This window comes from Xenopus laevis, chromosome 9_10L, assembly GCF_017654675.1.
Source record: "Xenopus laevis strain J_2021 chromosome 9_10L, Xenopus_laevis_v10.1, whole genome shotgun sequence".
In the NCBI taxonomy this organism is placed as follows: Eukaryota; Metazoa; Chordata; class Amphibia; order Anura; family Pipidae; genus Xenopus; species Xenopus laevis.
In genome coordinates this window covers 19,239,429-19,265,539 of record NC_054387.1, presented here as the reverse complement: position 1 = coordinate 19,265,539, position 26,111 = coordinate 19,239,429, and the positions used below count along the sequence as shown (strand labels likewise).

General features: G+C 42.1%; 1 protein-coding gene across 1 annotated transcript in view; it reads left to right on the top strand.

Annotated features, from left to right (window-relative positions):
• The window catches only part of LOC108701783 (ABC-type organic anion transporter ABCA8-like), a 114,029-nt gene that overhangs the window by 39,199 nt on the left and 48,719 nt on the right, over positions 1–26,111 (top strand). The window contains exons 20-27 of the mRNA XM_041577471.1: positions 570–733; positions 10,339–10,466; positions 11,261–11,398; positions 13,208–13,315; positions 18,564–18,731; positions 19,908–20,021; positions 22,029–22,136; positions 25,281–25,346. Coding sequence (XP_041433405.1) covers positions 570–733; positions 10,339–10,466; positions 11,261–11,398; positions 13,208–13,315; positions 18,564–18,731; positions 19,908–20,021; positions 22,029–22,136; positions 25,281–25,346 — 994 coding nt within the window. The remainder of the gene's footprint in view (positions 1–569; positions 734–10,338; positions 10,467–11,260; positions 11,399–13,207; positions 13,316–18,563; positions 18,732–19,907; positions 20,022–22,028; positions 22,137–25,280; positions 25,347–26,111) is intronic.

Genomic DNA, 26,111 nt, shown 5'->3' with positions numbered 1-26,111 from the left:
GGGCTATGTGGGGGTTTTAAAGGCTGTATTAATTGTTATTACCTGTCCTACCAGGAGACACGGGAGATTAACCCTCTATGTGCTGCCTTACGGACTAATGGAAAGGAAAATTTCAGTGGTAAGTATACCAATTTTCTCATTATCCAGAAAGCTCTGAATTCTGAAAAGGCTGTCTCCCATAGCCTCTATTTTATCCAGATAATCCAAATTTCCTTTTTCTCTCTAATAATAAAACAGTATCTTGTTCTTGATTATAATAATTCCTTATTGGAAGCAAAATCAGCCTAATGGGTGTAGTTAATGTTTACATGATTTCTAGTCATCTTAAGGTATGGAGATCCAAATTACAGAAAGATCCGTTATTAGGAAAACCCCAGGTTCCGAGCATTCTGGATAACCAGTCCCATATCTGTTATGGCTTGGAGGGGGTTGTGTTTCACATGGCCTTTTTAAACCCCAAGTATCTACTGTATAATTTAATACAATCCTATTAATATCTATAGTAATCTATATTAATTGATATTAGTGGGCACATTGTGGTATAATTGTTTTCTTTCTTTTTTTTCCAGATTGTTACTTCTTGTTCTTTTTATTTTACCTCCAGTTATAATTAACATATTGGCTAGCATTTACAGTCAATATGAATGGGAACTCACCCCAAGTCTCTACTTTCAAAGTCCCGGGAATCGACTGAACAAGTACTACACAGACCTACTGATTTGTAACAACACTGGTAAGGATTTCCTGCCCTTTTCTCAGCCTACTATCTACTAATAAAAATGGAAAACAAATATAAAATAACTGTGTGACAAATATAAAATGCTGTTAAAGAGACAGGCACTGCTTCAATGTGTCTGGGCTATACTCTCGCAGAAGTAGATACTACGTACCGCTGTGCCCACATGACCGTTTTGGACAGTGTCTTTTTTACAACACTTTAGAATAAGGTCACACTGAGTGTTACGGGGAGATTTAGTCGCCTGGCGACTAATCGCCTTGTCTTTGCGCCGACCAATCTCCCCTAATGCCCTCACTCTGCGCTGGCTAAAATGAAAAATCGGTGGCGCTAACCACATGCGGCGATTCGTTTTCTGAACGAATTGCCGCGTGTGATTAGCGCCGGCAATTTTTCTTTTTAGCCAGCGTAGAGTGAGATTGGTCGCCGCAAAGACGAGGCAATTAGTCGCCAGCCGACTAAATCTCCCCGATATGCTCAGTGTGACCTTACCCTTAAGAGAAATTCACAAAAGTGGGGAAAGGTTTTTTCAGAGTTAAAGTGCTGATAAAACTGGTATAAATACAATCTCCATATCTGCCAAAAGACTCAAACTCCACTTATAATTTTTTGGTGAAAGACAGTTTATAGACACTTTTGTGAATATGTTGATAAAACAATTAAAACTGCATTTTTAATGCCATTTCCCCAAACATTTTTAAAATGGAGTAAGCTCAGTGTAACTCTTCCTCTTGTCCTCTACTTTGCATTGCTTCCTTCAGTCTTCAATCACCTTTTTTTCAGTGGCATTAGTGTACTTAGGGAATTAGCAGCCTATTGTCAGGGTACAAGCAAAACAGTGTATTTTATACTATTTTATTCAAGTATGGGACCTGTTATCCAGAATGCTTGGAACCTGGGATATACTGGATAACGGGTTTCCTTAATTTGGATCATTAAGTCTACTAGAAAATCATATTAACATTAAATAAACCCAATAGTCTGGTTTTGATTCCAATAAGGATTAATTATATCTTAGTTTAAATCAAGTATAAGGTATTATTACAGAAAAAAAAGGAAATCAATTTGAAAAAATGTGATTATTTGGATGAAATGGAGTCCATGGGAGATGACCTTCTGAGTTTTCTGGATTAACAGGTTTCTGGATAACTGATCCCATACCTGTATATAAAAGATTATTGACAACATAAAATAGGTGACAAAAACATGTTTTTACATCAAATTTGTATTATTTAGCTAGTTTTTGCTTAATGAAATATTGAATATTGGCATTTGGAGTGAATATATTCTATAAATCTTTATTTAAAGAGCAAATAAAGCCTCCCTTGCCAAATTTTAGTTTCAGTACCAGCACATAGCCCCCACCCCCCTCTCCAAATTGTCCCAACTTATCTGTGCCCCATAGCATATCCAGAATCACAGAGCTGCTTAGCAGTGTTGTCCACCACTTTTAACTGTGTCACCTGTGTTCCCAACATCCATCTTTCTGATCAGGAAGTAGCACATGCACACTGGGAGGCAGACTGTGAAACTTGGCTACTGTGCATTTTCTTAGTTGAGATCCATGATGGAATGGAAGTTAAATGGCCAAAGATGATGGTGTGGCTCTAGAGACCTGGGTGTGCAATGGGCCACATTGTAACTGATGTGGTTGGGGAGGGAAGATGTAGTATTTGTGCACTGGCATTCAAACTAAACATGTTCCAGGAGCATGGGCGTCCGCAGAAAATTTTCCAGGGGGGGGCAAGTAATTTAGTTTAGGGTAGCATCCCCCAACAGACAAATATATATATATATATATATATAGGGAATGACCACTATAATAAAGGGTGGAATGAATTTATGGAATGCATTGCTTAGGTGCCCCAGTGTGGAAGTGGTTGGGATAGTTTATTGGCAGATTTGGAAGTAGATGGAGTGTACTACTAATATGAGGCAGGGTCTTGACATGAAGGGGCCAGGGATGGGGGACCTCGTGAATCAGGAAGGAGCAGGCTGGGGAGAGAAAAGGGCAGGTCCTCACCTATTTCTTTTTCATCGCTCAGCGCAGCTCCCGCGCATTCGACTCGTCCTCACAAAGCACCCTGGCGAGTGGCGACGTGACGTTGCGTTGCGTCGGCGACGTCACGTTGCGTCGGCGACGTCGCGTCCGTGACGCCCGGAGACTGGGGGGAGGCAGTTGGGAAGCGCTGGCTGTGGGTAAAATTAAGCGTGCATAGAGATTTGTGTGGACAGTCCCAGGGGGGGGCACTGCCCCCTCTTGCCCCCCTCTGTGGACGCCCATGAGGAGGTTTTACTTCCCCTTGACTGCACCTAATGGATTTAACTCATGTGGTGCTACATTCAGGATGCTGCAGGGATTACAGATTAATTGAAATTTTAGGTGATAAAGCATGTGTTCTCCCATATCAGCCTTTATAAGAGGCAGGGGGACTCTAGTCTGAAAGGCAGAATTATTAGCAGGGGCATAACTATAGAGGAAGCAGCAAGCAAGCAAGGCCCTAATTAAGAGAAATTTCAATATATCTTTGAAGAATAGGTCAACTTACCAATGGTTTGCAGCCCTATACTCAGGGTCGGATTTATATAGCAGGTGCCCCAAGGCCCACTGTCCATTTTATTCAATCAAATTTTCATCATCAGGACCAGAGCAATGGGGATTGACCTACAGGAAATTTGAAAAACTATCATATCTCCTGTTCCCTTTCCAAGTGTTTCTGAATTAATGTGGGTGTGGTTGGGCAGCATGCTGCCCCCTAAAATCCTGCCACCCTAGGCCAGGGCGGCCTCTCCACAAATCCAGGCCTGCCTATACTGAATATGCTGTGGGGCCCAGTAACATCTAATTACGCCACTGATCATTAGTACCAGGCACATGTATAGCTGAGAATGGCCTGAAGGCAGACTGAGAGGTTTAGGAAGAGTTCAAGAGAAATTCAGAGAAAATGTTGAAATGTAAATGAAAATGTCACGCAGCAGACAAAATATCGACAAAATCTCGACAGAATCTCGAAGTTTGTGAATAAGGTAGGCAATCTGTCTCCACTTTCATTTTGCCTCTATATCACAACTTTTGTGAATTCCCACCTTTGTCAATCAACAAATATCAAGCACATTAGAACATTATGACAAGGCACACTGTCACCCCAGCAAGGTGCTTCTTAAAGTGGTGGTTAACTTTAAGTGTGTTATAAGCAACTTGTCAATTGGTCTTTATTATTTATTTTGTATAGTTTTTAAATGATTTGCCTTCTTCTTCTTTCAAATGGGGGTCACTGACCCCATCTAAAACATTGCTCTGTAAGACTAAAAATGTATTGTTCTTGCTACTTTACTCATCTTTCTATTCAAGCCCTCTCCTATTCATATTCCAGTGTCTTAATTTAATCAGTGCATGGTTGCTGGGGGTAATTTGGACCCTAGTAACCAGATTGCTAATATTACAAACTGGAGAGCTGCTGAATAAAAAGCTAATTAACTCAAAAATCAATTGCAAATTGTCTCAGAATATCACTCTCTACATCATACTAAAAGTTAATTTAAAGGATAACAACTCCTTTAATAACAGGCAAAAAAGAGGGATTTTTAGCTTACCGAAAAATCTTTTTCTAGACGGCCCGGACTGTCAGTGCAGACGCTATGGGGTTAAGTATCCACCTCCGGAGGCAGGACAGAAGAAGAAACTGTTTTGACTCCAACCTCCATATATATCCCGATGTTCCTCCTTCATCCCTCAGTTCGTTCTTTAGCTTGGTATGGAGGAAAATCACAGAGAACATGCAAACATGCACAACAATAACAGTTCCATTAACATAACCTAACTTAATAGCAGGGTGGGGCTTACTGCACTGACAGTCCGGGCCGTCTAGAAAAAGATTTTTCGGTAAGCTAAAAATCCCTCTTTCTCTAGACCGGCCCTTCCTGTCAGTGCAGACGCTATGGGGACGTCAAAGAGCTGGTCCCCCAATTTGGGTGGGTATAATAATCACTAGTGCCGTACTACAGCTTGTAGAACCTTTCTACCAAAAGCTGCAGGGGCTGAGTGAAAGACATGTAGTCTGTAAAATTTAGAAAATGTTGAGAGTGAAGCCCAAGTGGCTGCTCTACAAATTTGTTCAGGTGTGGCTGAATTGTATAGAGCCCACGAAGTACTCAGTGCTCTTGTTGAATGGGCTTTGACCTTGAACGGTCTAGTTTTGTTACTGAGATCATAGGCACAATTTATTGTGTCGACCAACCATCTCGCAATTGTCCTCTTTGAGGCTGGTGACCCCTTGTTTGTACCATAAGTCACCAAAGAAGAATCTGTCTTTCTGTAGTGTTTGGATCTGTCTAGATAGTAACGAATTGCCCTGACTACATCTAACTTGTGTAGTTCTTTTTCCTTCGCATTAGATGGCTGTGGGCACAGTGAAGGTAAGTTGATCTCTTCATTTATGTGAAAGGAGGAGACCACCTTGGGTGTAAAAGATGGGATGGTTCGAAAAACTGCCCTATCTTGATGCAGTATGAGCCATGGCTCCTTCTGGGAAAGGGCTGCCATATCTGAAACCCTCTTTGCGGATGTAATCGCTAGTAGAAAAGCCATTTTCCAAGTCAGGAACTTTATGGGACAGGACGCTAAAGGTTCGAACGGGGGGCCCTGAAATGCCGTTAATACTGTGGTAAGATCCCATGGTGGTGTGGGGTCCCTAAAGGGAGGTCTAACTTTGCCGACCCCTTGTAGGAACTGTATGAGGTCTGGTTCCCTAGCCCATTGATGTTGAAGAAGGAGGGAAAGTGCTGAAACCTGACCCTTTAACGTGGCTAACGAAAGGCCTAATTGGAAACCCTGAGTGAGAAATTCAACAATGGTTGGTACGGAAGCTTGGCGCCAAGGCATACTGTTGGTATCGCACCATTCAATGAATGTCCTCCAAATTTTGTGGTACACCTTAGTTGTGGACAGCTTTCTGGCTTTCATTAATATGTCTGTGGCCTGATCTGAGAAGCCCTTGGAACGCCATATCTCGGATTCAATAGCCATGCCGTCAAATGTAGGCGCTGTAAACTGTCGTGTTTCACTGGCCCTTGAGTTAATAGATCGTGCCTGAGTGGTAGCCTCCATGGCGGTGCTGTCAACATATTGACTATCTCTGAGTACCATGGTCTCCGTGGCCAATCTGGGGCGATGAGAATGGTTTGCGTCCGTTCTTGACGGATCTTGCTGATGACCCTTGGTAACAGGGCAAATGGTGGAAAGGCGTAGACTTTGTTGAACGTCCACGGTATGACTAACGCATCCACGAATGCTGCCCCCGGATCTTGAGACCTGGCGCAGTATGTGGGCACTTTGTAGTTGTGTCTTGAGGCCAGTATATCTATGTCTGGTGTTCCCCATTTTGACACGATCTGTTGGAAAACCTCGGGGTGGAGTTCCCACTCCCCTTGGTCTATTTGTTGTCGACTCAGGTAATCTGCCTCCCAGTTTAGAATTCCTGGTATGAATACCGCTGAGATGGCTGGAACGTGGGACTCCGCCCATCCTAGAATCTGGGCCACCTCGTTCATTGCCCTGGTGCTGCGCGTACCGCCCTGCTTGTTTAGGTAAGCCACCGCTGTGGCGTTGTCGGACTGAATCCTGAGAGGGTGGCCCGTCAGTTCGTGGGACCAATGTAGTACCGCATTCTTGATCGCTCTGATTTCCAGGACATTGATTGGCAGCTTTGACTCGTCTGCTGACCATACGCCTTGGCAAGTGCGAGGAGGGAGGGTTGCACCCCAGCCTGTTAGACTGGCATCTGTGGTGACTACCGTCCACTGGTGCTGGGTCCATGTCTTCCCTGAGCGAAGGTTGGGTTGTAGTGTCCACCAGTTCAAGGACTGCCGGACTGATTGGGTCACTGGAATCTGTTGTGACAGGTTGAAATGATCCTTGTTCCAGTGACGTAAGAAATGATTTTGAAGGAGTCTCATATGAAACCTGCCGAAAGGCAGGGCTTCTAATGCCGCCACCATGTAGCCCAGGAGCCTAAGACAGAGTTCTGCCGACACTGTGGATTGGTGGCAGAAGTGTTGAGCTGTGAGTGCAATCTTTTGGATTTTCTCCGAAGTTAGTGAAATCGTTTGTAGAGAGGAGTCGAACCACATCCCTAGGAATTGAATTTTTTGTGACGGCTTGAGTTGGCTCTTTCTGTAATTTATGAGCCAGCCGTGTTGTTGGAGCGTGGTGACGCACATTTGGGTCTCTGTGAGACATTGGTTGTATGATGTGGCTCTTATTAGGAGATCGTCCAAGTATGGGGATATTGAAATTCCTCTGCGTCTGAGGTATGCAATGAGAGGGCTGAGTATCTTTGTAAATACTCTGGGAGCCGTACAGAGGCCGAAGGGAAGTGCTCTGAATTGATAATGGTCCTCGTGAATCGTGAACCGTAAGTATTGTTGGGAGACCTCCCTGATGGGAACATGCAAGTAGGCCTCCTGTAGATCCACCTTTGTCATGTAGCATTGTTTTGTCATGGACATGAGGATTGATCGGATTGACTCCATGCGGAACTTCTGCTTGGATACAAACTGATTTAGAGGTTTCAAATTTAGCACTGGTCTGAAGGAGCCCTCCTTCTTTGTGATCAGAAACAAATTTGAGTAGAAACCCTTGTAACGTTCTTTTAAAGGTACTGTTGTAATGACATCGTTTTGTAGTAGTTCGTTTACTATTTGAATGAGTGCTTTTTGTTTGACAGGGTTCTTTGGTAAGGATGAGCGTCTGAAAATGCGAGGGGGCATTGTGTCGAAAGGAATTCTGTAACCCTCGTTGATGATAGAGAGGACCCAGTTGTCTTGTATGTGAGTCTGCCAGATTGGAAAAAATTGTTGAAGACGGCCCCCTACCCCCTCTCGATCTGGACTGCTCGAGTCAAGTGGAAGTGGACTTGGGTGGGCCGGGCTTTCTATTTTGCCTGGTTTGATTGGACCAGGTCGGTCTGCCCTTCCTGGAGTCTGTGTTTGTCTGGGAAGGTCGAAAGGAAGCATTTCGGAAAGGGCGAAAAGAACGATTTTGAGAGTTCCACTGTTTATTTTGAGGTCTAGAATTGAATTTTTGCCTGGGTCTTTTTCCTGACGGCAAAAATGTGCTCTTGCCCCCTGTAACCTCAGTTATGATCTGTTTTAAGTCCGGTCCGAACAGTGTGTCGCCAGTGTATTTGAGATTAAGCAACTTCGTTTTTGATGCTGTGTCTCCTGTCCACTGGCGGAGCCACAGTGCCCGCCTGGCTACTGTTGTGTCAATGCTGGTCTTGGCCGCCAGCCTAACCGTGTCCATAGCTGCGTCTGACAAAAAAGCTAGAGCTGAGCTAATACGTTGTAGCTCCTCCTGCAATTCTTCCTGAGGTAGTGGCTGTTTAAGCAATTCTTGGCACCAAAATCGAGCTGTACGTGCTAAACCAGCAGATGCCACTGCTGGTCTGAGGACTGCTGTGGCATGTGTATATCCCCTTCTTAGAGAAACTTCCATTTTCTTGTCCATTGGCTCTTTGAAAGCTGCCTCTTCCGTGGGTAATGTGGTGTGCCTGGCTAATCTTGCGACTGCCGAATCAACCTTAGGTGCCCTGTCCCACATCTTATGCTGTTCTTCCGGCATAGGGTAAGTATTGAGAAATCGTTGAGTGAGTGTGAGCTTGTGATCAGGCTTTGCCCATTCATTCTCAATGGCTTGTGACACTGACTTAAACACAGGGAATACCCTCGACCTCTTGGGTTGTACTCCTAAAACTCTATCCGCCTTTGACTTAGTCGTTGTTTCATCCTTGATTTCCAGGGTGGCTAGCATCTCCCGCAGTAACCGTTTAGCTATATCGGGGCCTGCTAGGGAGTGGTATTGGTGTTCATTATCTGAGTCATCCGACGAATTATCGCTAACCGAGAAAGTACCCTGTTCTGGGTCACTATCTTGATCACTGACCTCACTCGAGTCAGAGGAATTGTTATCTAAGAGGAACTGTGGTTTCCTCTTCTTGCTCTGTGCCGGAGCCTTTTGGACTGATGATTGAATTGTGGATTTTATCCAGTCAAAGAGTTCCTCTAACTGCGGTGTTTTTGCTGATGTGGAAGGATCATGCCCTTGTGTGTCATTACTCTGAGGGCCCTCCTCAATATCTTGAGATAGGATGGGGTGAGGTGACAGAACCGGTGCCAAATCTGGTGGTTCTTCGCAGTCCTGGCAGATCCCCTGTTCACTTTTGCGCAAAGTATGCTTGCACTTTTTGCATTTTTTAGGTTGGGTATGTGACCTCTTTGTGGTAGACTTTTTGGTCTTAGGTGTAGATATGGTAGTAGGCATCTCTTTTCTGAGATCTTCTAATACGTTGTCTGTCTCCATAATGTGTTTATGGTAATAGATCTGTGTAATAGAAAAAGAATGACTGTATCTGTTTGACTAAATCCTGTAGACAATAACACAGTAACTGGCCCTACAGTAATGCTTATGACAGTAGAATATATGCCAGTAACTCTGCAGTAAGGCAGCAAGTGTGTGTGTTCTGACAGAGAAATAACCCTCTATTTATCTGACGGCCACATCTTTGATTCAGCGTGCTTTTTATATGCCTGCAGGCTAAAGCGCCCCTGATCCACAGTACCTGTTTGGTAGTGAGTTGTAGGCGACGATATCCCTGCAGCTGCAGCGGTCGGAGCTGTTAACATTAATCTGCCCGCCGCTGGAGTAATCCAAGATGGCGCCTGCGCACTGTAACGTAGTGCGCGTCTCTTGGCGCCAATAACCCTATGCGTCTCGTTGGCGCCAATGTGGAAACCGGAACTTCCGGTTCTCCTCCCACAGGCAGAAGCGCTAATGAGCGCTGAAGTGCCACGTGTACTGTGCTGCGCGCCCTGCGCTCGTCTAGCCGCACAGAGAATGGAGTAGTCTGCCATCTGCCCAGTAGTCGTCTCAGAGAGACTTTACTGTGGTTAAGGGAAGCCAGCGTGTGTAGCGGCCCACAGCAGTATTTGTCTTTGATAGACTTTACTGCGCCGAACAATACTAGATTTTAGTAGTGTCTTGCACCCAGTATTTGCCTCTGAGAGACTTGACTGTCGTGCAGAGGGGAGCCAGCCCTTTCGAAGCAGCCTGCATCAGTAGTTGTCTTGAAAGACTTTACTGTGCCCTTCTCTTTTGTCCCCCGATCTAGAGGAATAGTGTGGGCTGATTCACCTGAGTAATGATCCTGAAGAGAAAACTCATTAGCAAGAATAAATAATAAAATACTCATAATAAAATAATAAAAGTATTTAAAGAAAGAAGAAAAAAATGTTACTGTCCTAACCTCCAGCAGGACAGAAGAAAAAACTGAGGGATGAAGGAGGAACATCAGGATATATATGGAGGGTGGAGTCAAAACAGTTTCTTCTTCTGTCCTGCCTCCGGAGGTGGATACTTAACCCCATAGCGTCTGCACTGACAGGAAGGGCCGGTCTAGAGAAAAACAACTTTTTTGACTTTGCTCAGCAACAATATAAGCAATTCATTATAAGTTGCATAATACTGCCATAGCAATGACTTTGTTGGGCTAACACATTCTAATATTGGACCTTGTATACACATCATACTTTTATATCTGACACAGGTTCATCTATTGAAGACTTTGTTGGTGCAGTGAAGGAACAGAATGTTGCAGTGTACGTGACCAGTGGCAAATATGACATGGACACTGTAAAGTACAGAGGAGCCATTGAGGTCTCTCAAGCTGAAAAGGTGATTGAACATTTAGTTACTTAAATCTGAAATGATATAAAGATACATATTTTGGTTACCGTATATATACTCGAGTATAAGCCGAGTTTTTCAGCCCCCAAAATATGCTGAAAAACTCTACCTCGGCTTATACTCGGGTCAAGCGCAAAAACGGTCACCGGCGTCAAAGAATAGTCTCCAAGAATATTCACCGGCGTCCAAGAAGGGTCGCCAGCATCCAAAAACGAGACGCCGGCACCTCCAATGGGAGCAGAAACCCTCAATTTTTTGATTGAAACTTACCAGAAGCTGCTGCATTTCTCACCCCAGGCTTATACTCACGCCAATAAGCTTTCCCAGTTTTTGGAGGTAAAATTAGGTACCTCGGCTTATACTCGGGACGGCTTATACTCGAGTATATATGGTATCTTGTGGACATTTCTGTGCAGAAAAATTGCTATCTAAGTATGTTTAAAAAAAAAAAAAGCCTTTATGCAAAGTGTAAAGATTTTTTTTCCCAAACAATGCAACAGTAGACACCTTTATTTTTCTACTGCTTGAATAAGAATAATAACTAAATACATTCAAACCACAGGAGTATAAACTCTGATCTACTGAAAAGATCTACAGTGATGTAAGAGACAAAATACACATAGAACCATAATGATTAAAGTATCATTTGTAATAGAGCAGGAGACGGAGTTTCTATTTATGCTTCAGAATGCAAGATATGTTGCAAAACACTTAATTAAAAAATGTTTTTATTAACCCTCTAGGTTGGAAAATGTAATGTTATTTACTTTTAACACTCACAGGGCTACAATTTTACCATTGTGGGAAACCCCAAGTCACATAACTCACTACCAGTGCTTCTAAATATCATCAGCAATGCTCTTTTGAAGGTCCTAAAGGTCTCAGAACACATCCGTGTGTGGAACCACCCAATACCTTTGGTGAGTATCGTCATTATCCTACACATTGTAGTCCTGGGTGGTGCCTCTTTTTTGAGTCTGAACATATTTTCATCCTACAGACTTGTGATGTGCAGGCCAGCCCGAAGCCCACAGGACCCCCCCGGGTTCGGGCCGACTTATGCACAAAGTCTGGCACACTTCCGCCTCTGTGCATCTCAATTTATATAATCGCACAAGCCTCATCCCTTTCTTTACATCATAGCAGGACGGGCTCGGGTATATAAAGTGGGGGAACGCACTGGGGTTAGGGTTGAGGGTGGAGGAGTAACAGGTTAGGGTTCGGTGCTTGTGATGGGCAAATTTATTCGGCGGTGCGAATTTGCTGTGAAAAAAATTTCTTCCTACTGACATACAGGAAGAAATGTAGCTCTAAAGCTTGAGTTACCTATAAATAGTTTGTAGTCATGTTTGTATCCAATTATCTATAGGCATTGAAGGGTATAGCAACATCATTTGGAGAGCTGAGCTTAATGCAGGTAACCACAGTCTCTGGTGTTCTTCCCCTTATTTCTGACCCGAAACCTGTTTCTCCTCCGGTAGAAGTTCCTTTATCAATGTTCCGTGTGAGTCAGCGCTAATAAAAGCTTAGAGAATAAGATGTAGCAAGAAGACAATCTAAGTGTCCTTTATAGGTTATTGCAACTTAGCAAATGCCTGCTATTACCATTAGGTGTGCATTTAGCTTCATATGGATCACCTTAGAAATGCTTATAGATGGGTACTCACAAGAGTTTAACTTAAATGTGCGCTTATCCATGTTTAGTCGCATCTCCGACTTCATCAGGACATACAAAAGCATATGCATACATAATATAAAACTAAAAATATGGAGCATTCATGGGACTTTATACAAATTGTTTGCAATAAGGTTTGTGCTGACATCATTTATATACAGATAAAAACACATTTTCAGAAAACAAAATCATTTTTGTACTGACAAAATGTATTTTGTGACCATAGAATTTTTATGATAAGAAATGTCACTCTAAATGTCACTCAGCAACCTGCAATTATTGGGAAGTTGCATTTAAGAAGTTCTATGTGTTTTATCGAAACTTCACAATGATTGCAATGCCTACTGAACTCTTAACTAGGGCTAAAATAATGTATGCTCTGACAGAATTAACTGTTCTGATGACAACATTTGTTTGTTGTCGGAAAATGTATTTTGTTAGCACAAAGTTATCTGAGCACCACAGTACAAAATCATTATCTCCACTCATGGACAGATTTTTTGTGTAGAGTTCAGGGGTTCCCAACCTGTGAGCCACATTTAAATGTAAACGGAGTTGGGGAGAAACACAAGCTTAAACCATGTTCCTGGGTGTCCTTGGAGGTTAGCAAATAGGGCTGTAAATTGCCAATTGGTAACCACTGTGAACTGGCAGCCGACAGGAGGCCCTGTTTAACAGTACACATGATTTTTATGTAGAGAAAACTTGCCTCCAAGCCAGGAATTCAAAAATAATGATTTGATTTGAGGCCACTGGGAGCAACATTCAAGGGGTTGGGGAGCAATGTGTTGCTCACAAGCCACTGGTTGGGGATCACTGGTCTAGTTCATTGTTACTGCTAGGAAGTTGTGTTTCTTTCCTGCAAGCTGCTGTAGACTAAATAGTCTGTTACTAAATCTGAAGTTAGTAAGGAGAGTGGTGGAGTAGTTGTACCTAAAAGTGCAAATTCTAATTAGAATGAAAGTAGGTGCCCCCTCCGCAAGAGCCTGAGAGAAAGTGAAATATCAAACTGTTTTATGTGGATTTAATGTGTATTTTTATTTGCATTCTGCAGGGTTATATGAATCGCTTTCATACATCATATCTAACAATGTCATTTTTCATGATTTTTGCAACTGGTCTTTCCCCTCACATTGCAATGAGCAGCACCGAGGACAACAGGGTGAGTAACTGAAAAAAGTTCTATACATTTGCAAAAGAGCATTATATTTCCCTCAAGTTATAACACAGATCAAGCCTGGAAATGTAGGTCATTGTAAGTGTAGGTCATTGTAAGTCATTGGCAAGAAAATAGTTTTAACAGTACGTTACACGTTAGTTAGTCTGCGTATTTTGAGAATTCTGTACCATTTCTAGAAAGTATTTTTTTCTTTGAGAATACAGTGCCTGTGACGATTCTAACAGGGCTTCTGTTTTATTACTCCATTTGGTCAGGCAGAAAGCCCTAACAATCAGAACTACAAGAAGTGAAAAGGTTTTTTGGCTTACCTCCACTTTCTAATTTGGTGATGCACCATGCACCTGCCACCAGGGTTACTGTGAATAATTACCCACCGCCAACTTAAATTCTTTCCCTTTTGTATGAATTCCCTCCCACTTTTGCAGTAGTCACCCCCACCTAAATTTGAACTGGGCACCTGAGCCCTGCTGCCATGGTCTATCAGGAGAGGAAACCAGCACATGACATGGCAGATTATCGGATACATGACTGGATTATAGGATGATGTATCAAGAACTACTCCAACCTGTCATACAGTAGGCCTGTATGGCTAAATTGACCAAACTAAATGATGTGATCTGGGCATGTATCTCCAGATTCTAGGGATGCACCAAATCCAGCATTTGGTTCTGGATTCAGTCAGGATTCAGCCTTTATCAGCAGAATTCGGATCCTGCTGAATCAAGACCGAATTTGGCCGAATCCTAAGACAAATTAGGGCAGGAAGGGAAATCACGTAACTTAGTCACAACAAGGAAGTAAAAAAATGTTTCCACTTGCTCCCTTCCTGTCCCTGTTGTATTTATCTATTTATTTATTTGCATACACAAATTAGGATTTGGATTCGGTTCGGTATTTGGACGAATCCTTCATGAAGGATTCGGGGATTCAGCAGAATCCCAAATCGTGGGTTTGGTGGATCCCTATCAGATTCACTGTGCTTTGCTTAGAAATATAAAAGATGGCTAAATACAGCATGCATTATAAAAAAATATAAAAAAAAATATAAAAAGCATGGTAACTCAATAAATAGAGTTTTCAGCTGCGACTTTGCTGTAATAATCATGGTCCCCCCCCAAGGATGGGCCAAACCTATTGTTTGAAAAACAGGGTACATGTCTCATTTAGTTCTCATTTTGTTTAAAAATCCCCTGTAAGATAAGGATTTCCTGTTATTGGACCAAGAGTATAATTACCATTTCCTGTCAAAGGAGAAGGAAAGTTGCCAAGGCAGTTTATTGCCAATAGATCCAGGCTGAAAGTGTACTTCTCTTGCACAACATTTTCTGTCAGTATAAGCCTTGCATTTGGCTTATTGACATTTTACAATGTCAGCAGTAGATGATTTTATAGGCACAGTATTTTGTGGAAGTTTGATGTCTGCAACATGTAATAATTCAGCTGGAGGTGATTGATGTGACTGGGAATACTAAGTTCATGTACAATTCACAAGGTTATTAGTTCATCTTTTCGCCCTGACATATCCGTAAGTGGGTTTGTTCCCCCTGCATCCTAAGGCCATGTAACCACAAAGTGAACCAACATACGTAATTAGAACTTGGCTAGGATATTCAGAACACCTCCATTCAAGTAACTTCAGATCCTGGAAGTCTTGCAGTGATGCTAGAATGAATGGCAGCTCTCTCATTTAACTTTCTAGATAATCCTAAAACAGGGCATTCACCATCATGCAAAGGGTTTCTGGCATTTAGAGTTCTTTTTTACTTCCTCGCTTTTGTTTCCTGATTATTATTAGCCTGTATTTATATAACACTATCATATACCACACTTAATATTGTAACATTTGTAGTGACTTATAAGTATGAGCACAGTGACATCTACAGGCTATTTGCTTAAACACCATACCTGTAACCACTGACTTGACTGAGCTTAGCCATCTGTGCCCCTATAAAGTGGGTCTGGCAACTCCTATATTGTATACACCAAAGAATATAACAGATGAATCACATTTGCTTTTCCTGTATCCTGTAAACCAAATTGTCTCCAAAAGCCACACTTTTAAGCTGCATTTTTTTTTTTTTTTTTTTACTAATAATATGCTAAAAATAGTTTTTGGGGTTGGACTTAGCTTGTGCCTCAATTAGTTTCTCATGTTCTATCTTGGCCTTCTTGTTATAGTATTTATATTCTTTAAAGAAGAAGTCACAGTCACTCTGGGGTACCCAATTCTAGGCACCGCCAAATGATTGTAATCTACTTGATAACCCAGGACGGTGCTTCTTTTAGCAGAAAACTGCACTGGCCAGGGTTATTTCTGTAGAAGTTGATCCACAGTGATCTTCCTTTTCTGGCTTTTTTCCTCTGGACGCTGGCATGTGCAGTAACAAAAAAAGCAAAGCAGCGGGAAGAGTATCAATCCATGGTGATTCTCCAGAAATACCCCAGGCTGATACTGTTTTTGTTACAGAGTATTGTGTAAGTTTACACTCACTCATTTGACACTTCTAAGTGATTAACCCTTTCATTCTCCTTTAAAAGCAGATTCTGTCCCTTCCAACCTCCTGAGTTAAACTGTATAGGGAGTTTCTTAAAGTGGACCTGTCACCTACACATAAAAAGCTGCATAATGAAAGTCCTTTGCAAATTAAATATGAAACCCCAAAAATAGTTTTCATTAAAACATCCATACCTGTTATAAAGGTGTTTAAATATCTAAACTGTCAAATCAAATATTACCTGCCCTGCCTGTATGCCCGTGGCATAGAAGAGGGGCAGTCAATTACTTTCATTTTCCATTCAGCAATTCCTATGTCACTGCTCTTCTTAAATTCCCCCTTCCCTCCTCAGACTCTATAATTGTGTAGGGCACTGCACATGGACATCAGGTCCCCCATTCTGGTGCATACATGGGCGTCCGCAGAAAATTTTCCAGGGGGGGGGCAAGTAATTTAGTTTAGGGTAGCATCCCCCAACAGACAAATATATATATATATATATATATATATATATAGGGAATGACCACTATAATAAAGGGTGGAATGAATTTATGGAATGCATTGCTTAGGTGCCCCAGTGTGGAAGTGGTTGGGATAGTTTATTGGCAGATTTGGAAGTAGATGGAGTGTACTACTAATATGAGGCAGGGTCTTGACATGAAGGGGCCAGGGATGGGGGACCTCGTGAATCAGGAAGGAGCAGGCTGGGGAGAGAAAAGGGCAGGTCCTCACCTATTTCTTTTTCATCGCTCAGCTCAGCTCCCGCGCATTCGACTCGTCCTCACAAAGCACCCTGGCGAGTGGCGACGTGACGTTGCGTTGCATCGGCGACGTCACGTTGCGTCGGCGACGTCGCGTCCGTGACGCCCGGAGACTGGGGGGAGGCAGTTGGGAAGCGCTGGCTGTGGGTAAAATTAAGCGTGCATAGAGATTTGTGTGGACAGTCCCAGGGGGGGGCACTGCCCCCTCTTGCCCCCCTCTGTGGACGCCCATGGGTGCATACACAAGATTTTGGGGTGATTACACAATTTCCCTTAATAACCGTGTCCACAAAATGGCTGCTGCCTGCTTGCTGTGATTGTATAATTCCAAGACAGAAGGAAACAAAATTGAAATAATAAATACAGTGTAAGGAAAGTTTATTTTGCTCAACTAACATGATAGAAAAGAATTTGAAATTATTTCTTAGGGTGACAGGTCCCCTTTAAAGGACCAGTAACATCAAAAATTTTTACAAAAAAATTCTTTGGAATACAACGGAAAAAAACACAGAGACAAATTAAAATTTAAAATAGCAAAGCCTTTATTAAGAAATAACTTACAGAAACTGCGCTTCCCCTCCTCTTCAGGAAAAGGCGACAGGGTGACCATCCTGCGGCGCTCAATTTCTCCTCCCTGGCTATTCACTAACAGCTTGTTCTCTGCCCTGATCTCCTTTTCCAGCTCTTCTTCATCCTCCTCCTCCCAGGAGCAGCAGTAGGAAGGCGATGTCAGCGGGCTCCCCATTGGGTCCACATGAGGTGCATTCCAGGAGGGGTTGGCACCTTGGCTATGGGGCTGGGGTAAGCGTACAGGTGGTTGTAAGGTAGTGCGGAGGGGACAGCCGGGTGTGGGTGCTGTTTGTGGCTCTCATAGTGGTTCTGCTGGGCCAGGTTTCCAATCTTATTCTGTAGGATCCGTCTGATGGAGCTGACCCAGGGCATGTTGTACTTGTCGCACCCGCCATCTGCAAGCGGCCGGTCCCCGATCTCCCATTCGAATATGCCCTGCACTGGTGCACATTCCTACAGCTCGCAGTCGCCGCATCTCCTCTGTCTCTCTCTCTCCTGTGTGGCGTGTGAGCGCTAAAACGCAGGGTGTGGGATACAGACACAGCACAGATGCATCGCTGGCAGAAGCTGCTTCTCAGTTCCATTGTGCTTTTTTGCGGACAGAGGAAGATAAAGCTGCCTTACAGCCTGCACCTACCGAGGGACTGCAGACAAGTCGCTGTAGGAAAGATTAAATTTTGGGTGCAGTTGTAGCATTGCATATTCGCATTCCCCCGGCACGGGCTGCACCTGTGTTCTGTTTGTTGCTGCTGCACAGTCGCGCGATTACTATTTGCCGCTGGAAGGAATGGGGAGCGAGAGAAGCCCTGGCGTTTGGATGCTGCTGTTGGGACTTGCCGTGCTGCCATGCTTGGCTTAGGGGAGGATGTCTGGAAGCTGGGAAGTGCTGCCTGGGCAGAGCCATGAAAATGGCGTGTGCAACAAGTACAACGTGCCCTCGGTCAGCTCCATCAGTCGGATCCTACGGAATAAGATTGGGAACCTGGTCCAGCAGAACCACTGAGAGCCAAAAACAGCACCCACACCCGGCTGCCCCCTCCGCACTCCCTTACAACCACCTGTACGCATACCCCAGCCCCATAGCCAAGGTGCCCACCCCTTCTGGAATGCACCTAATGTGGAGCCAATGGGGAGCCCACCTTCATCGCCTTCCTACTGCTGCTCCTGGGAGGAGGATGAAGAAGAGCTGGAGAAGGAGATCGGGACAGAGGACATGCTGTCAGTGAATAGCCAGGGAGGAGAAATCGAGGATGGATGGTCGCCTTTTCTGAAGAGGATTTTTGATGTTACTGACCCTTTAACAGTCTTACCTTTCCTTTTTAATAGAAGAAGGTATTCTGGATGTTTAAATCCTGGTGTGACTTTTATAACATATTCCTTTTTTTTTTTTTTTGCTTTATTTAGATCAATGCCCGCACTCAGCTGAGGGTTTCCAGTCTCTTTCCCTCTGCATACTGGTTTGGCCAAGCGCTTGTGGATGTCATTCTTTATTGGATTTTACTCTTCCTGATGTTTATATATTTTGCATTTAACAGCTTCTTACTATTGGATTTTGTTCCTGCTATGGTGATGGTAAGGGTCACTAGAACACCGCACTGTTCCGTTCTAAGCTGTTTATAGTCATTTATTCTCTAGGCGACGGAAAATATTTTAACATCTCACCATTTTACAACTGTTAATTTTTTTCTGTGCCATATGTTAAACCTTCCCTTTTCCATAAATATGATGTTCTTTTCTATAACTTTATGTCCCATTTTCAATTGTCCTGTTTTCCCCACTGTCTGGTTGCTAGCAACAAAATGCTGAAATTCCAAACTGGAAATCTGCAAAACAAAATATTAATTCAAACACCACAAAAAATTTTAAAATGAAGACTGAATGCAAATGTCAGAATAGACTTTAATTAGAATCACATTTTCAGGAAATAGCTTTAAAGGGAATCTATATTTAGCTTTAATATCTTTTATTTGGAAACCTATTATCCAGAAAGCTCCATATTACAGGAGGGTCATCTCCCTTAAAGTCTATTTTAAGAAAATAATTATTTTTAAGCTCATTTTCTTTTTCTCTAATAATAAAGCAGTAGCTTGTATTTGATACTAACTAAACAAAAAGTTTTTGGTGGCAATAAAATCCTGTTGACTTTTTTTTTAACGTTTAAATGTTTTCTTTTAGCAGACTTAAGGTATTTAAATTACAGAAAGACTCTTTAAGAAAATAATTCTTTTTAAGCTCATTTTCTTTTTCTCTAATAATAAAGCAGTAGCTTGTATTTGATACTAACTAAACAAAAAGTTTTTGGTGGCAATAAAATCCTATTGACTTTTTTTTGAAGTTTAAATGTTTTTTTTTAGCAGACTTAATGTATCTAAATTACAGAAAGACTCTTTAAGAAAATAATTATTTTTAAGCTCATTTTCTTTTTCTCTAATAATAAAGCAGTAGCTTGTATTTGAAGCTAACTAAACGAAAAGTTTTTGGTGGCAATAAAATCCTGTTGACGTTTTTTTAACGTTGAAATGTTTTCTTTTAGCAGACTTAAGGTATCTAAATTACAGAAAGACTCTTTATCTGGATAACCCCAGGTCCTGATCATTCCATATAACAGATCCCATACCTGTATGTCATTTTTGTTTAAAGACATATCACCTTACCTGTTCTTAGTTGTAACGAAACTTGGTTTATATGAAGAGGAAGGAAATCATGTCAGCAATCCTGCAATTGACTGGAAAATATTTGCCATTACAGATCACCGGCATCATTGGATATGGCATGGCAATGATCCTGTATGTTTATGTCATCTGCTTTATTTTTGGAAAAGGAAAAAGTCACAACGACAGCTGGTCATTATTCTTTGTTATAGTAAGTATAAATAAACTTGTGTGTCTTTGCAATTTCATTGGCTGGTTGCAGTTGAAGGCAAGGCCATAAAGGGTTCTTGCAAATGTTGTGTATTCTTTGGTGGCGTATTTCACCCTGGAGCTCCAATTGCCTAAATTGTCTGCCTTTGTCTGAGCTCTGCCAGCCACTGGTGTAACTACATATACATCAGACTTGGGCAACAAGTATGGTTGCCACCGGGCCGGTATTTTACTGGCCTGGCTAGTAAAAATGATGCTTGATGCCAATGTTATTAATAGGAAAAAATGGCAAAAATATAGTAAGGCCGGTATTTTTTTCCCAAAAAGGTGGCAACCCTAGCAACAAGGGACCCGGACCTCGGGTCTGCTCTATCATTTTCCCCTCTCTCCAGCCCCTTTCCTAACTTAAACTTCAACACACACCACAAGCAGGTAGAGAGCCAGCCAGGAGGGGGCTGGGGAGGAGGCGTTTTCAAGGTACGCCTCTGCTGTCACCCCTGACCTTTTTTCTTGCCATGCCATGTCGTGCCAGAGCCCACATTTAATTAACTTGCCCTTTGCCTGGCGTTAAGTTTGTTTTGCTGAATAAAAGCCAATTTCTGTTGACTAACCCTCCCCTCCTCCCCATCTCCCTCCCTGTTTACCAGCCACCCTCCTTCTTGGATCCGTCTCCAAATACTATGACCAGTGGTCTTGAGACGCCATTGTGGCCCCCTCTGTGACATATTGACATTGTAATTGTTCTCCTTACAGAGAAACTGCCTACTGTTATATTAACCTTAATCCATTCAGTCTCGATGATCTTACCTCTATGATCTTACAGTAAATACACAGTGCTGCATGATTTGAAGAGAAACCTGGACCTGGCTCCATCCAGTGGCGTAACTACTGGGGGGATCACACCTGGACCCTCTGGAGCAGCAGGGCAGGGGAGATCTTTGCTGTGTGTGCCAGCAGCACACCAATATGCAATTTATACAGGGGATGGGGGGCCTGGTGCACATCCCACACCCGGGCCCATCATTATGTAGTTACACCACTGATTCTTTTGCATTTGCAGGGCCGGATTAACATTGTGGGCGCCCCTAGGCCTGCTTCCGTTTGTCACCCCTGTCTCCTTGCCTTCACATGTACACATTTTCATCATCAGGTCGGAAGCACTGAGGATTGGCGCACTGGAAATTTAAAAAACTATTGTAACTCGCAGCCCCAGAACTTTCAAATCAATGTGGGTGTGGTTGGGCAGCATGCCACCCCCTAAAATCCTTGGCGGCCTTTCCACAAATCCGTACCTGGGCAGGTGCCCAGTAATGTATGACTGTATAAAACCTTTCACTTTAAAAAATACCCTTTTAAGGAGTGGTTCACCTTTGAAGTAACTTTTTGCATGTTATAGAATGTCCGATTCCTAGCAAGTTTGCAATTGGTCTTCATTTTTCATATTTATATTATTTTTGAGTTATTTGTCTTTTGCCTCTTTCGAGCTTTCAAATGACTGACCCGTAAAAAAACGGTCTGTACGGCTAAACATTTATTGTTATTGCTACTATTTATTGCTCATTTTTCTATTCAGGCCCTCTCCTATTCATACTCCAGTCTTTTTTTCTAATCAGTGTGTCGTTGAGACACGAGCAACCAGATTGCTGACATTGCAAACTGGAGAGCTGCTGAATAAAAAGCTAAAAAAAACGCAAAACCCACAGATATTAGAAAAGTAAAACCAATTGCAAATTGTCTCAGAATATCACGCTCTACATCATACTAAGAGTTAATTAAAAGGTGAACAACCCCTTTAATACTTATCTGAACCAGGTAGTTCACATAGTGAGCCAAGAGCACTGTAATGCATGCAACCTTTTAGTGGTTCATGCATTCTGCATCTACATGCCATTGTGTAGGGGGGGCTGCAGTATATATGGGGGTGTTCTGATTTAGCCAATATATTGTGTAACATGATTTCATCAAGTTTGTTAAAATTGTTTATCTGCCCTTAATTTTTTCCCGGCAGACATCTTATTTTCCAGCTATGGCAATGGGTACCTGGATTTTTCCGAAGCTCTATGTATTACTCATCATTTTTCCTGGGAGTGCTCTAAATGGAATCATGGAATACACTGTAAGTGAAATTGTTTATTAATGTACAATAATTACATTATGAACAGAAGTGCATTTTTGGATTTGGCCTCCATACCGGATACTTCACAAAAGATTCAGACCACTCCTAAACCAAATATGAACCCCTATTTGAATATTAAACAAGGCAAAATTTCATCAAAATGGTCGTGTTCAGTTGTCCAGTCACATAATGGCCACCTTGGGATTAAAGGTGGCCATAGACACACAGATCCTATCGTACGAATCGAGGATTCGTACGATTTTTGGATCGTGTTTGGCGTGTGCCGACATCTTTCGTCCGGCGGAGATCGGTCGTTTGGTCGATCGGTCAGGTTTGATTTTGACCCTACCGATCCCATGGAACATCGTAATCGGATCGGTCGGCCATACGGCCGAAAAATCAGATTACCCCCGATATAGCCATGCTCGTTAATGGCATATCGGGGAAAGATCCGCTCGTTTGGCGATGTTGCGTCTATTTCCACCTTAAGACGAAGCTCAAACTTGCGAAGGCCTATTTATCAACTGCCTCATTTTAGTGTTTTTTCGAGATTTTCGATTTTCGAAACCGAAACTAAATGTGGCCATACACGAGCAGATAATGCTGCCGATATCGGTCGTTTAGACCAAATTGACAGCTAATCTGCTCGTGTATGGAGGTTTCCGATGGGTCTTTCCGAGCGATATCTGGACATGATATCGATCGTGAAGGTTTGATTTTTCTCCTGACCGACCCGTCGAAGCCCATTGCGCTCGTCGTAATCCGATCGTTCGGCCATAGGGCCAAAAGTTCAGATTACCCCCGATATTGCGGGGTATATCGGGGAAAAGATATGCTCGTTTGGCGATGTCGCCAAACGAGCAGATCTTTTAGTATGTATCCACCTTAAACTCGTTTTCTCTAAAACCATGAATGTCTTGAAGTTTATTAAAAGTTCTGAATATTATGGACAATTCCTAGAGGGAAAAAATCTGAATCTCATTTAAAACGGTCCAGTAGGATCAGCGCAATTCCCATTGACTTCTACATGACCTTGACAACTTTTACCTGGCAAAGTTTTGTGTTTTTAAAGGATTTTGCACTTCATAAACCTCAAAATTTTTAGAGCTTCGGGGGAAAAAAATAAATCGGCCCCTTTGTGGTGCTGTTTGCATTGACAATTATATTTAAGTGCACTGTTGCAGTCATTTTATTTGAGCAAATTCATCTCTAGAGTGTCCTCTTATATTTTATGTACACACAAAAAATCCTGCAATTGATCCCTCCTAGCACATGATTTAAAATGAAGAACTTGGCAGCAGAGAAAAGAACATAAATCAAAACATAATTAAAAACTCGTTTTGATCACATACCGTAAGACAAACGTTGCACTGAATGATCCTTTTTACACATTAAGCCCGAAAAGATTCCCTATGTAATCATACACGCCAAACAATACTTCTAGAACTTTTCGAGGTATTTAGATTTTTTATTCAGCAGCTCTCCAGTTTGCAATTTCAGCTATCTGGTCGCTAGGGTCCACATTACCCTAGCAACTGTGCACTGATTGTAATGAGAGACAGGAATGTGAATAGGAGAGGGCCTGAATAGAAAGAGGAGTAATAAGTAGCAGTAGCAATACATTTGCGGCTTTACAGAGCATTTGTTTTTTAGATGGGGGAAAGAGTCAGAAGAAGAAGGCAAGTAATTAAAAAACTATATAAAAAAAAAAAATAATGAAGGCCAATTAAACAGTTGCTTGAAACAGACCATTCTATAATATATTAAATTTAAAATGCCACTAATTGCTTATGGTTAAAGGAGTGATGCATCTTTAAATTAACGTTTAGTATGTTATAGAATGGTCTGTTTTAAGCAACTTTTCAATTGGCCTTCATTTTTTCTTTTTGATAGTTTTTGCATTATTTGCCTTCTTCTGACTCTTTCCAGCTTTCAAATGGGGGGGGGGTCACTGACCCCCATCTAAAAACAAATGCTCTGTAAGGCTATAAATGTATTGTTATTGCTACTTTTTATTACTTTCTTTCAGGGCCTCGCCTATTCCAGTCTCGTATTCAAATCAGTGCATGGTTGCTAGGGTCATTTGGACAATAGCAACCAGATTGCTGTAATTGCAAACTGAAAAGATGCTAAATAACTAAAAAAAAACATAAAAAATGAAAACCAATAGGAAATTGTCCTAGAAAATCACTCTCTACACCATAACAAAAGTTAATGTTATGGTGAACAACCCCTTTAAATTGGGCTTAAAATTTTTTTTTCATCAACATAAAACAATCCATCATTATAGTGATGGGCGAATTTATTCGCCAGGCGCAAATCCGCTGCGAATTACTGAGATTCGCGATACTGCCGTCAAAAAAAAAGGACGCAGGCCAGCGTAAAAAACGAGACACCGGTCAGCGTAAAAATGAGACGCCGGCACCGGTTTGCAAATTTTTCGCCGTTTCACAAATTTCGATGGAAATTCGCAAATTTTCTGGCGAAACGCGCCAAATTCGCCCATCACTATCCATCAACCAGAATTACCTTCCTTACAATTGGAAAGAGCATAGGGCTGAGAAAGTCCTCAGTCCCACTGTTATCTGTTAGTCCTGCTGAATGAGTGATATAGTAAGTTATATAAAGCTCTACATCATGATTAGATCTGTAATTGAAGGTATTATTTATATTTATACAGTAACTTTTATTGTGTTATAGAACGGCCAATCCCAAGCAACTTTTCAATAGGCTTTCATTATTTATTTATCATTTTATAGTTATTTGCTTTTTTCGTCTGACTCTTTGCAGCTTTCACTTCTAAAAAACAAATGCTCTGTAAGGCTAGTAATGTATTGTTATTGTTACTTTTTATTACTGGTCCTTCTATTCAGGCCCTCTCCTATTCAAATCAATGCATGGTTGCTCGGGTAATTTGGACCCTAGCAACCAGATTGCTAAAAATAGCAAACTGGAGAGCTGCTGAATATAAAGCTAAATAACTCAAAAACCACAAATAATTAAAAATGAAAACCAATTGGATATTGTCTCAGAATATCCCTCTCTACATCATACTAAAAGTTATCTCAAAGTCTAACAACCCCTTCAAGTAATTTGTTGGATGAATAACACTAACATGTATGTGTTTTCATTTTTCTCCTGCAGCAAAAGCTTCAGTTTATTCCAGAAGAAGAAGAAGCAGACGCTACAGAGATTATCTTGCTGTGTATAGTACGTGGTTTTATCTACTTATATTAAAGGATATCTCCATTCCCATTACTAAATATAATTATTTTGAACAATAAAGCTTCGTTTTCTGCTACTCTTAACACGTTTCTGCTCAAACTCAACTACAGAATTTTTCTTATGTAGAACTACCACAAAATAACCCTCTAACTCCACCAGTTTCATTGGTTGGACTACAGCGAGCCAATGAGCTGTATGGAACTTTCACATAACAGATCAGATCTAATTGACCCTTAAAGTGGCCATACACAGGCAGATTAATGCTGCTGATATTGGTCCTTTAGACTGCTAGTGTGTGGGGCCAAAAATCGGCCTACTGTCGATCAGGGAGGTTGGATTTTTCCTGCGATCGAGGACCACACCTACTTGATCCTACGACCCTTTGGCACCCATTTCCTTTGTTATAATCCAATCCTTTGGTCCTAGGGCCAAGCTGATATAACCCGCCTTTTGTGGCCATATTGGATTAAGATCCGCTCGTTTGGCAACCTCGTCATATGAGTGGTTCTTATCACGTATAAGAAACACAGTAAACATAGCAATGGACTTATACTATAGCACAGTGATCCCCAACCAGTAGCTCGTGAGCAACATGTTGCTCTCCAACCCCTTGGATGTTGCTCCCAGTGGCCTCATAGAAGGTGATTATTTTTGAATTCCTGGCTTGGAGGCAAGTTTTGGTTGTATAAAAACCAGGTGCACTACAAAATAGAGCCTCAATGTAGGTTGACAATCCACATAGGGGCTACT